We start from the raw sequence: 13,420 nt of genomic DNA, 5'->3' as shown, positions 1-13,420 counted from the left end.
GAGAACAAGGGCAGTAATGTTCAGACTGTACAATGCACTAGTTAGAGCTCATCTGGATACTGTGTACAGTTCTGGGCTCCACACTTCAAGAAAGATATCGCTGCTCTAGAGGCAGTTCAGAGGAGAGCAACCAGACTTATTCCAGGTCTGAAGGGAACGTCCTACTGAGAGACTGAGGAACTGAACCTTTTCACCCTGGAACAGAGGAGACTACGTGGGGACTTGATTCAAGTCTTCAAAATCATGAAGGGCATCGACCACATCAAACCAGAGGAGCATTTCCAGATCAGCAGGGACACACGCACCCGGGGACACAAATGGAAATTGGGCTTCAAAGGCATTTGAAACGGAAAACAGGAGACAGTTCTTCACACAGAGAGTCGTCACAATCTGGAACAAACTCCCCAGCGATGTGGTATAAGCTGAAAATTTGGGAACATTTAAAAATAGACTGGATAGGATCCTTGGATCACTTAATTATTAATGGACACCAAACGAGCACGATGGGTCAAATGGCCTCCTCTCGATTGTAAACTTTCACACAGCCAGCTATTGTTGCCATTTATTTTGCACAGGTATGTTTCTGAATGTAGACTGGCAATCTATATTAAGTGTGGTTTAGAAATGTGAAAAAGTAAATCATTTAGTTAAGTAGATCGTATGAATTAGCTAGACAGATAGTCTAATAGATTTTGTATTTCGCCTTTATGACCCGGAAAACATTGCCATGAGGACGTTAATGACAATGTTGAGGCATTTTCGTTGCGGCTCACATTGCTTAAGTATTACTGAATGAAAATTATTATTATTATTATTTTTATTTCTTGGCAGATGCCCTTATCCAGGGCAACATAAGTGCAAACAAAGTGCAAAAATACAGTTAAGTAAAGGCATCAATCATTACAAATTCAATTTACATAAAACATAGCAATTCAAAATATAATACATTTTACAACTTCCAATTTGCACAGGCAAGTACAGTAAGTGAGGTCATACATCCTGGATGGTAGACGCTAAGTGCTGTCAAGATGTAGGGTCACAGTCAAGGGCTACGGGAAAGGGAGCAAGGAGGAAACAATCAAAAACGCAAGAAGCATAATAAAACTCTGTGAAATGCAATCTAACGGGGGTTAAAAGGACTAATATTACAGGTACTGTCTGAAAAGATGAGGAAGGGCCGGAAGGAGGTCAAGGACTCTGCTGTTTTGACTTCGGTGGGAAGGTCGTTCCACCATTTAGGGGCCAGGGATGAGAAGGAGCGGCTCTGGAGGAAGGGCAGTGGAGAGGAGGCAGAGTTAGTCTTCTGGCACTGGAGGAGCACAGTGGTCTGGAGGGGATGTATGGAGAGACGAGTGTCTGAAGGTAGCTTGGTGCAGTGTGGTCGAGACAGCGGTAGGTGAGGGTCAGAGTCTTGAACTGAATGTGTGCTGGTATCGGGAGCCAGTGGAGGGAGCGCAGCAGTGGAGTAGCGTGTGTGAATCGGGCAGAGAGAATACCAGACGAGCCGCAGAGTTCTGGATGAACTGGAGTGGGCGGGTAGTGGATGCAGGCAGGCCGGCCAGGAGGGAGTTGCAGTAGTCCAGGCAGGAGAGGACCAGTAACTGGACGAGCAGCTGACTCGAGTAGTCGGTGAGGAAGGGACGGATTCGGCGTATGTTGCTCAGGAAGAATCTACAGGTGCGTGTCAATGTGGTGTGTTAACACACAATGTTGCCACAACACTGTAGCAACGTAATGTAATGTAATTTACGTTGCTACAACTTTGTTGCTACGTTGTGTGTTAGCAGGGTTGTGAGCACTGCTCACTACTCAGCAAACATATAAATTGTTTTGCAGTGGCAGTGTAGATTCAGCAGTGGTGTACCATTCCTTTGGCATTTAAAAAAAAAATGTAATACCTATGTGCTTTTGTCTAATGCCTAAATACATGTAATGGTGTTTAATTAAAGTAAATATATATTTACTCCTCTGTTTTCTGCACCATACATATTTAAGAAAAAGTTGTATATTTTTAAACAGATCAGACATGGGAATCTATTGTGGTATTGTTTTTTTTTCTCTTTTCTTTCTATATATATTACTGGAATTGTACAGTACCATGAAATATAATTTTCTGACACTGCCAGTTGTTGTAACCAGTGCCAGATGTCCATATACCTCTTCTGACTCCCAAAATACAGCAGTCGCCTATGACTCCTTTTTGTATGGTTGCTGGCTATAAGATGCTATTATGCCCATGCTTTGTGAAGAAATCTTCACAATCTTTGTCTGAAGTGTGTATAATAGTTTTTATGAGCATGTAGTTATGCTTCATACATATCTCAAGATCCCAGATCTGGAGGCTGTACTCACAGCTGACTATTTTTACTTTCTCCAACCTGTTTCAATAAGGAAAATTTCCTAAATCTGTTCCAATGTAAATAGAAACTAATGTGAATAGTTATGGCTTTTGAACTGGGAAAAGCCACACCATATTTTTGTGTTAACTAACCATCACAAGCTATCAACCACATCTAAGTGGCTGTCCTTCAAAATCATCCCAACCATGTCTTAAGTGTTCAACTTTTATCAACCATCAGAAATATGCAAATCTAATCTGGTAGTGGAATGGGAAACTATTACTGTGAACTTTAAACTAAAGACAAAAGTTTTAATGCCATTTTCTTTAAAAAATAAACATACTAGTCTTAAAGTGCTACCAGCTACCAAACCAACTGAGTCATAGCAAATACAATACATAGGCCTAGTTGTTTACATACACATTAACATCATAAATACGACAGAGACATAATTTATCAAGTATTTAGTTTCTTCTCTAAAAAATACAAATTGTCCATCACACCATTCTTCATTGCTGAGTGACTCTCTAAATCAAAGTTTAGGTTAGCCTTTGTAGGTCAGGTTACATGAAATGATAGATAAACATCGAAGTTACAACAGGAACTCACACACACCAAATCACTTCAGTTTTACACATGACTCATACTTCGGAAATGTGTGAAGAACAATAATATACAAACATAACCAAAAGAGATTGCACACCACCAAAAAACAACACCACCAAAACCAACCACAAATAAACTGCAGATCTCATGATTTCTGGCCAGCTGTGTGTGTCTGGGGCACTGTCTGTTCAAGTCCAAGCTGCTCCACCATTCTCGTGGTGTTTGGGAAATTCCAAGCCCTACATCTGTCATGATAGGAAATGATTATCTAGACTCCTCTGCAACACTGGGGCAGCCATAGGTGAGCCTGTGGTTCAAATCTTGATCATTTTCTAGTGATAAACCTTGCAGGGTTAGCAGCCTAGCTAGAAACTGATATGAGATGAGATTGGGTTGATGTGCTGTTGCTTAGACTACAGACATTCCACTTATACAATGGAACATGTTCTTGTCACTTAAAAATATATTTTTTTATTTTTTATTCCCTGCATTATAAATCCATTCCCTTCCTCAGATGAATATTATTTATATATATAACGTAGTGGCCCTTCAGCTTGTGTTTGTAGTTTGCATTCCCACAATTGAATTAGCATGCTATAGTGACACATCTAAGCATTAGGTGAAAAGCTTTGAAAATCACACCTATGGTACTTAAGATTTCTGTGAAAAAAAATGTAAATAAAAGTGTCTCCTGAACAAGTAATTTGTGTGCTGAATTACCAGTCTTAGTACAAACACCAGCAGCATGCAAGTCAGCAAAAACTGGACATGCATTCTATAAACCTGAGGATATGAAATGTACCTTTCAAACTCTACTCATTTCCTGACAAAAGCTCCAGGAAAAAACGGAAATGGTTTTGACAATTAAAATTGATGGAGCACAATCTGAAAATGGAAAATAATTTCATACTGGAGAGATACCATCCTGCCATTTAATTTGTTCAGAACAACTGAATAAAATCAATTAATCAGAAACTTGGCAACAGGAATAGGCTAGATGCTCCCTTTTCACTTAGGATATCTTTTTGTACAGTTTTCAAAGCTCTATGAGAGACTGCAATAATTCAACCAAAACAAATTAAATACATATAAAACGTAAGCGCTAACAGATATATTTCAAAAAAAGGAGAATGAAAGCATGCAGTAGGACAGAGGGAAAACATGTTTCCATTCAAAGGCAGGATATCTTCAAATAAAATATTCAAATTATTTAAACCACAGAGTCAAATGTTTCCAGTTCGCAGAGCTGGATGTGGTGCTGAAATATGCAAATCGGTCTTTTAAGATTAAGCTGTCTTTACAAAAACAATATCTGAAACAAGTCTTTGAATATGTCTGACTAATTGCCTACAGTCACATAAAAGACATAAGACACCTTTTAAAATTTGAAAAGTTTGAACTATACAATATGAATACTTTTCCTAAAATAATTTTTAAACAGTGCATTGCTATTGTATACTATGTTTTTTTCTAGAATGTCAAATTCTAGAAGTATAACCAGTTGAAATGTCACAGGTGAAGGTTAGGTTTCACTGTATATTGAAGGATGTTGTGATGTAGTTTCAATTCATCAAAATCTGGGTTACTTGTACAGATAGATTTCATGCAAGGTCAAGAAAAGGCCCTCTGAAACTATAATTTATTCTATTTTTACTTCGCTCATGTTTGTTTTATCAGGAATTCTGACCAATGAGGTTACAGTTAGATAAACTGACTCATTGTCTGACTGTATACACATTTTTTTTAAGGCATTGTCTAAAATGATTCAGCTAGTTTTACATTTCACTGCTGGTTTAAACTGGTTGAACAATTATCTATATTACATGGGAACCTCCTCTTAACAACGAAATATGGTTCTACAAACATATCCACTAACACTTTAAAGATGCTTCCATATTACATTTGATCTTCAATGGGCCGACTATTCCAGCAAATTGAATTATACTATTTATTTATGGGCAACGGGTTATTAAAGTTCTATTGGCTTTTAAATGTTTTAAAAATAAAGAAAAGTTTGAATCTTAATGCTGTAGAAGCCAGACTTCAAAACATGTATCAGACAGAAGGAATCGCATCATCAAAAGACTAAAAATATACTTTAGGGACAGTAACCTGACAAAACTGGCCCACTGCCATCAGGATTAGGCAGGAGGGATGTGGGCTGGGAGATCCTAGTCATTCCAGCATGCCTTCGGGACCAGACTTCACCATTTGCAGCTTTGTCTCTCCTGGCTCTGGAATTCTGCTGTTGGACTGTCAGTATGAGCACACCGTCTGTGCATAAAACTTAGGGAACACATGCATGGTTGTTAGCACTGCCAGGTAAGTGCATAGTTGCAGTGGTGCCACCCTGGGTTGCATAACAAGGGACAAATCTATTATCTCCCATTTCAGCAAATAACAGGCCTAGAGTGCAGATTGTAACTGGAACCTACCAAGAGGAATGTATTGGCTCACTCTCTGGCTCCTGGTCAGGTATACAATTCTCCCCCCCCCCTTAGATATTATTTAACACACTACTTGTTTTGGTTTGCAGTGATAAGTCACAATCCAATGTGTAGGCTACAGATATACAGCTCTGGTAAGCTATTCTAAGTGTCTGTGCTGTGCATGTATCTAATTCTAACGATTTAATGGTGTTTGTTTTGGAAGTGCTCCAGCAATATACACATCTTTTTCTATTTGCATTGCTACTTGGGATTACTTTTGGGGGTTTCATTTATCTTTTGGTTTGTTTGTTCACTATTTGTTTGTATATCTGTTTTGTGTGCTTGGTGAACAATAAGCTACACATGCATATGAAACTGTTTCATGCAGTTGTTTACAGAAATGTAAAGTTTTTACTCTTAAGAACAGGAAAAATGTTTAGTGGATGGATGTTTTCATATTGTTTTACATTCAGAGAGAATAATGCAGGAGTGTTCAAGAGGTATCCCAAGGCCAAGCTCAGATAAGGTATTGATACAACCTACATGAATTCCCATGCAAGTGACTGAAAGTGTATCGCTCTACCAAGTGAAAGCATTCAATACAATAAAAATAATAAAAATAATTTTTTTTTTTAATGACACTTGATTCCATTAAAACAATTTCAACGACTGATACAGGAAAGTTTGCTTCTGACTTCAGAATTGATTGGCAGTGATTGCTTAACTTTTATAACAATCATTAGTCAGATCATGCACAAATTAAAGAGCAAACAGCGCAGGACAGAAAGAAAGCATTGTGTATCACCATGGGGTTTTTTTTGTTTTGTTTTTTGCTGATTAAGTGACAAGTCTGTATTTTTTAATTCTTCACAACAGGTTTATTACTTTATATATTTAAGAATAACGCAGAATAAAAGCCCTGTGAAATTAGCCGAGGATGTGTCATCTGCCATTTCTGGCTGCTGCCAGTTACAAAATCTAATGCTATAAAACCACTGAAGTAACACATAGCTGTTTATAAGAATAGATGTTATAATGTGTTACTTACCCTTCAAGCTGTGAATTGTCTGAAAACAGGTTATTATTACATTTAAAGTAAATATTAAATTAATATTTTAAAAAGCATCAAATCTTTTACCCTACCCTCCTAATGACTGAGGAAATTATTGCTGTCCCATTGTTGCTTTACCATTCTAAACATGGTTTCGAACATCTAGGCTACAGTGTGCTTTTGAATCCTAGTGCAGACTTTGAGGGTATTTACATCCATGAACCGTGTAGGAGTAACAGCCCTTTGTATCCACTCCCCCCCTCATTTTAGGGAAATCAAAAGTAACTGGACAAATTAACATAATCTTTGATTGTAGTTGATTCTAGGTGTGGCATTTGTATTCAGAGTCCGTTGCTGTCGTCTCTCAACATGAGGACCAAAGAAGTGTCAATGCCAGTAAAGCAGGCCATCATGAGGCTTAAAAATCAGAATAAATCAATCAGAGACATAGCCAAAACACTAGGTGTGTCAAAATCACCTGTTTGGTATATTGTTAAGAAGCAAGAACACACTGGTGAGCTCAGTAACAACAAACGACCTGGTAGACCATGCAAGACCAGTGTAGTGGATGACTGAAGAATGATAACAATGGTGAAGAAAAAACCCTGTTCAACAGGTTGAATAGATCAAGAACACTCTCCAGGATGTAGGCACAGATGTGTCAGAGTACCATAAAGAAACTACACTAGCATAACCTCAGAGGGTTCACCACAAGATGCAAACCACTGGTAAGCCACAAGAATAGAACGGCCAGGTTACAGTTCGTTAATAAGTACATAAAAAAACCTGTAGACTTCTGAACAACGTCTTATGGACAGATGAGAAAAAGATGTATCAGAGAGATGTAAGAGGAAAGTGTTGAGAAAGAAAGGAACTGCTCATGATCCATAGCATACCACCTCATCTGTGAAACATGGTGGAGGTAGGGTTATGGTTTGGGCATGTATGGCTGCTGATGCAAGCAGCAGGATTAATTCTGTGCTGTGTAGTGTGCAGAAGCATCATACCTGCTCAGATCCAAGCAAATGCCTCAAAACTCAAGACAACGCTTCCCCTTACAGCAGGACAATGACCCCAAACATACTGCTAAAGCAACCAAGGAGTTTTTCAGGGCCAAAAAGTGGAATGTTTTTGATTGGCCAAGGCAATCACCCAACCTGAATCCAACTGAGCATGGGTTTCACTTGCTGATGACATTGGCATCAATGGCCCTAAACAAACAAGAACTGAAGATGGCTGCAGTACAGGCCTGGCAGAACATCACCATGGAAGATACCCAGTGTCTGGTTATGACTAGGGGTCACAGACTTGCAACAAAGTACAAAATACTGTATGATGACTTTAAGATTATGTTAATTTGTCCAATTACTTTTGATCCCATAAAATGTGCGAGGCTATGTCTACACGGTTCACGATTTTTGGATGTAAATACCCTCAAATTAAAGCCGACAGTCTGCACTTTAACATCATAGTCATTGTTTAAATTCAAATCCAATGTGCTGGAGTGCAGAGCCAAAACAATTGTGTCACTGTCCAAATGCTTATGGACTGCACTGTATATATATACCGTACTCTATATATACAGCCATACATATTGATATGTGGGGTGTGGTTTGCTGTGGAACATAAAGTATATAAAGCAGAATTAGATCAGTCATTTACAGTATTCTACCCTGCCCACTTTCCATTTTGAGACAGGGTCCTCTAATTTAATTTAATTTTTTGGTGTAGAAGTCAAGAGATTACGGACTGTTATTGAGGGTGTGCCCAACCACTAACCATAAGCTTATCATTATTTTTTATTTTGCTTAGTATTTTATTTCCTAAAATAATTACCACTAGGCAGTCTAACCAGCAAGAGGCTTCATAACTTTCATGTTGGCAGCCATTTGTAACATCAAGCTTGCAAATAAAAAAAAGAAAAGAAAAAAAGTATTTTGTTTCCTAAGAAATGTTCTCAGCATAGCACTTCCACCCTAAGGAAAATATTAGAAATTATTTGATGTATCAACCTTGGCATCAATCTCATACAAAAAAATATTTTAAATAACTGTTGATAGGGCCTGAAGCTACATCTGTAAAAATTGTCTCCAACTAAAATTTGAATTAAGTTAAATTATTAATGGTGTAAGTGGATAAGTTGGTAGAGAATATCATTGTATGAATATCTAATGACGTTCTGTATTTTTGCTAATGTTGTACATTGCTTAATTTCATTTCAGATGGTTGCCACGAGCACAGAATAAAACTATGCCCTATTACCTTGTAAATACATTATTCAAAATATACATATAATGAAACAATATCTCTGAACCAGAGGGTTAATTTAATGATGGCATTGAATGAATACACATCCATGATTAAAGCTCTTAGAGTACTGGATTATATCTGGAGGCTTTTAAAAGCCACTGTAAAGCTACTACAAGAAACCAATCAACAGTCTAGCAATAATGTTCAAAAGATGGGAATTTGGTCTAAGAAAGAGAGAGCTTCTGCTGGAAACAGTTTATAGTGTAATTCATTATCTAGCTGCTTTCTTGACTCGTTCTTTAAGCTTCACACCAAAAAAGGTGAGATTTCCGTGTGTACATTGACAGTGGTGCGTACATTAATAAGAAAGGCCTGGGTTCGATTGTTTCTGTTTTCCAGACTTCTGCTCACATCCCTCTAGGTACTTCTCAGGCCTCACCTAAGCCAGGCCTGGCATTCAGGTCTTTGGTAAAACGCTCAGTCCCTCACACACATACTGTCCTCAGAGGTGGTTGACAGGAATTCTAGGAAGTGTTCAGAGCGAGAGCAGAAATATGTAGCTGCAGGTATCTCAGCAAAATCAGGCTATGCACACACAGAGCCCTGCTCTGGGGCAGCAGGTTACTTTTTGACCCCATCCAGCACCGCTAATTAATTTAAAGTTCTTTCTTTATTAGTCTTTCAAGCTTGAAGGGGTAGAGTGCAGACTGACTGGCCTTCTGCCAAAAGGGATTATGCTTGTTTCAGTGCACACAACTTTTACTTTAGAAGAATGGGCTTTACATGAGAGAACCTTTTGTGGTTTAGTTTAGGGTGGCCAATTCCCTTGAAATTAGGAAGTCCCTTTGACCAACAGGTTAGTAAGTAACCAGACCTGGAAGTGCTGTATTACTGTCACTCTTCCTGTTTATTGTACTGGTAGAATACGAGTTGACAGTTTGTATGTATTATTATTTTTACTTTGTTTATAAGGTGTCTAAACACTACATTTGTTTTCAAGGCTGGCTCTTTCATCATCTTCCAGCACTACATTACATATGCACACAAGCACACTGTTTACAGAGGGCATCATAAAATGCACTTTCTCTGCTTTTAAAGTTATAACAAAGAAATAGTTCAGTTGGCATGTGTAAGGAAGTTTCAATATACACTTAAAGGTATTCTGTTGCAACACACCAGCTCACAGTAATGCGCTACATTTACAGCAGGCTTCTCTTAATATAAGCAGAGGTATACATGTGCATTAGTATATGAATGATATATGATATGGAATGCCTAATGATATAAATACCAATAAAGATCAACTTTAAATGCAGGTACTGGATCTACACTTTAGTTCCATACTAGTCGCCCTGTAATAGGAATATGATTATGTTTATATGTACTCAGAAATCTCTGGAATGGTTATTAAAATATGAGCATAATGACAAAAGGGGTATTCAGACCATGTCATGCAGTACAAAGGATAGTTATTTAAAACTGTCCTAATGGAACATGGCTCATAAGGCGACATTATTAAGTTATTACATAACATGATTATATTATTCATTATTAATGAAGGGACTACCAGAAATGCCTGCCCACTTAGGCTTAATACATTTTGTATGTCTGTTTCTCACTAACATGTCAAAGGACTCACTGTGTTTATTTGGTGTATTCATTGCAACTAGAGCACAACAACACTGGTCTGTTCTTGTCCATTGAGGAAAGTGTGCATAAAACTATGTCAGTTCTGCACCTTAAATCCTGGTAATCTGCAATGGTTAAACTCTCCTCAGTGAAGAGAAGGTAAATCTGTTATCATACACCCAGGCAGTGCCAGTGCCAAAATATGACACTTAAGATGTTTGGGGTTTTTTTTTGGTTTTTTTTTTACACCATTCTGAAGAACTGCCCAAATTGATAGACTACAAGGAATTACAACCATATTTGGCAAGTAGAAAGGGAATTACAGACAGCATTCTGTAATGTAAAGAGAAAGGCAACACTTAAATTACGATGATTTTCACTTCAACAGCTGATGCTCCGGATTGAAATCGAAGCACTAGAATGTTTACAATATTTGTAAACTTTACAAGTTGGAGACGACCCAATCGGGCAGCAGAACAACCATTCACTGGCCTCTACTATCGGCCCTTCAGAGAAAAGACATCTATTCACATCCACTGCAGAGCATTTCAATACTGACATGTACACGGTCCGAGTCAGACTGAACAGGACATTGTATGAGCCAGTTGACTGCAGGAGTTTTACGCCCCATACCGGGCAGGTCCCGCAGACGGCCGCGCATGTGTGGCGTGCAAGCTGACAGCTCGGGCTGCAGGTTTTGCGGTCTCTTGCCGGTAAAACGGAGGGGAATTTGTCCTCCAGCAGATTTGCATTTCATTTACTGACACTGACAGCACACTGTCTTACAGAGATAGCGACACATGCAAAGTGCAACATTAGGACCTGTCCTTAGCTTAGTATGCAGTCACGTGTTGAAGTGGTACTTGCTTCCATCCCCCCCAGACAAAAAGTATCAATACCAAACCTGACACGTTTAGCAAGTCGTTCAGAATGATGAATTAGGCACCGTCCGCGTTTCTTGCAGGTTTAACAAGTTTTGTACAAATAAAACACTTCATGTGCGCGACTTTGTCTCTCACCACTGTGGTTAATATGCACCGCGGCACACACCCCTACAGATCTCCCTGCAACTCTCAAGCTCAGAAGTGAATCCCCATTTCCCAAGTGATCTCCTGCGCCTACCTTCCAGCGTCACCTCCCTGCCAGCCCTCTTGAGCCCCTGCACCGCCTCGTCGTGCGTGGCGTCCCGCAGGTTGACCCCGTTCACGGACAGGATCGCGTCCCCCACGTACAGCGCCTGGGTCTGATCGGCAGCCAGCCCCTTGAAGATCTTGCTGATGAGTATCGGCATCTTGTTCTCCTTGCCCCCTTTGATGCTGATCCCGAGTCCGCCGACCTCCTGCTTCAGCACCTTCACGCACCTCTTCCTGTTGGCGATCGCCTCCGGCACTTGCTCCGGCAGCTCGGTGAACGCCGTCCGCACCGCCGCCTGCTGCTTGGGGCTGCCGGCGGGATCGGGGTGCCCGGAGTTGCCCGCGTAAGCCCCATTGGTGAGGCCGTTGAAGTGCGCCTCCTGGCCCGGGTCCTCGCAGCTCAGGGTGAGGGCTTCTTCATTGAGGCTGGCCAGCACTCTGTGCCAGCGATCCCGCACCAAAACTTCCAGAAAGGCACTTTTGTGCGCCCTGCTAGAGGAAAGCGCCGCTGCTACCGCCATCTTTGGAGCATTCTTAACATGCCATGTGATTGAACACACACAGGACTTTACTCTCGGACTTCGTGGAGCTTGGAAATAGTTTCTCTCCCCCTTTTTTTGGCCAGCTCAGCTCTCTCACTCCCCTGATCCTTTTTGGGTGGAGCAACCCACTAGGAAAGCCCACTAAGCCGAGCAATAAACAGAGAGCAGAGCCTGGGAACCGCAGAGGACAGCAGCTGTCTTGGGGAGGCTGTGACTTTTCCATTTCCTCAGGAGCACCGCGTTACAGGTGGGACTTCAGAGAATAAAGGTTGCATTTATTCTGCTGGTCCCTAAACGCCAACCACGCATGGTATACATCCACCTCCGATCTGTAAAACACCAAGAAACAAATGCATTCAGAAACCTACAGGGAGAGATGATGTTAAACTATGTTAAATATGTTCCTGTCGTAAGTGATTCATTGTTGCCGAAGTTGTTTTACATGCTTTAACAGGTTTCTTTTCTGAATAATTGCATATATAAAGCCACATTGGAACACATTTGGATATAGGGAAATGGCACGATTCTAGTTAATTATTAATTATTATTATTATTATTATTATTATTATTAATAATAAATAATAATAAATAAATAATAATAATAATAATAATAATCTAGATTATAAATTACACATTTTCCGCATTATTTATATATCCCTAATACAGTTGAACAGTTAAACCATTATTATTATTATTATTATTATTATTATTATTATTATTATTATTATTTTAAACACAGTGTAGCCTACAGTTCTTGCTGATACACCAGGGATAAAATGTAAGATTTCCCTCATTTATAGTATAGTAATGACTGGTGTCTCATTTATATTTGTTTTATATAGCTGTGGGTAATGCAGTACACCTATGCCAAATACTTTATAGCTTAATTCTATAGTAATGTAGTTGCAACATAAATGTATACAATATATTTCAATTTATCCTACTTTATCCCAATCCTAGCACTAAATTGGATGTGAATCTAAACCTTACTGTAGACTCTTTCCTCACCCTTACCCTAATAAACCTTACTCAATACCATTTAGCTGGCCAAATCGTTTAATCACAAGAGATATGTTCTCCTCAAACATTGCCATCATCAGATACATAGTTTTTATCTGCTTTTTTGTGTTAACCACCCACACAACTGCAATAAAGACATCACATCAAAAGGCATTCATCAGTTATAACATGACTAACTTAGGTTATATCTTTGAATTGTTTGGGCAAGCGGTGCAGGTCGGTAATGATCCTAGGTTTTTTAACCTCCACATTTAATATATTGCCTCTAACTTGAATACTTTGATACATTTGCAGGATAATTACAGATAAAGAAAATAGAGCAGGAGCAGTATTGCACACTTAGAATTTCCATTTTTGGACTTGCTTTCTTCCACACTGATGCTGCAGTACAAAGAGTGGCATCTGCTGGTGGATTGGTGAA

The 13,420-nt window shown here is 39.3% G+C and overlaps 1 protein-coding gene across 1 annotated transcript in view; it reads right to left on the bottom strand.

Annotated features, from left to right (window-relative positions):
- The window catches only part of sntb1 (syntrophin, basic 1), a 41,720-nt gene extending 29,353 nt beyond the window's left edge, over nt 1-12,367 (bottom strand). The window contains exon 1 of the mRNA XM_066690404.1: nt 11,427-12,367. Coding sequence (XP_066546501.1) covers nt 11,427-11,958 — 532 coding nt within the window. The 5' untranslated portion in view covers nt 11,959-12,367. The remainder of the gene's footprint in view (nt 1-11,426) is intronic.
- Between the last annotated feature and the right edge of the window lie 1,053 nt (nt 12,368-13,420).

This window comes from Amia ocellicauda, chromosome 18, assembly GCF_036373705.1.
Source record: "Amia ocellicauda isolate fAmiCal2 chromosome 18, fAmiCal2.hap1, whole genome shotgun sequence".
Taxonomy (NCBI): domain Eukaryota; kingdom Metazoa; phylum Chordata; class Actinopteri; order Amiiformes; family Amiidae; genus Amia; species Amia ocellicauda.
This window is presented reverse-complemented; position numbering and strand designations above follow the sequence as displayed.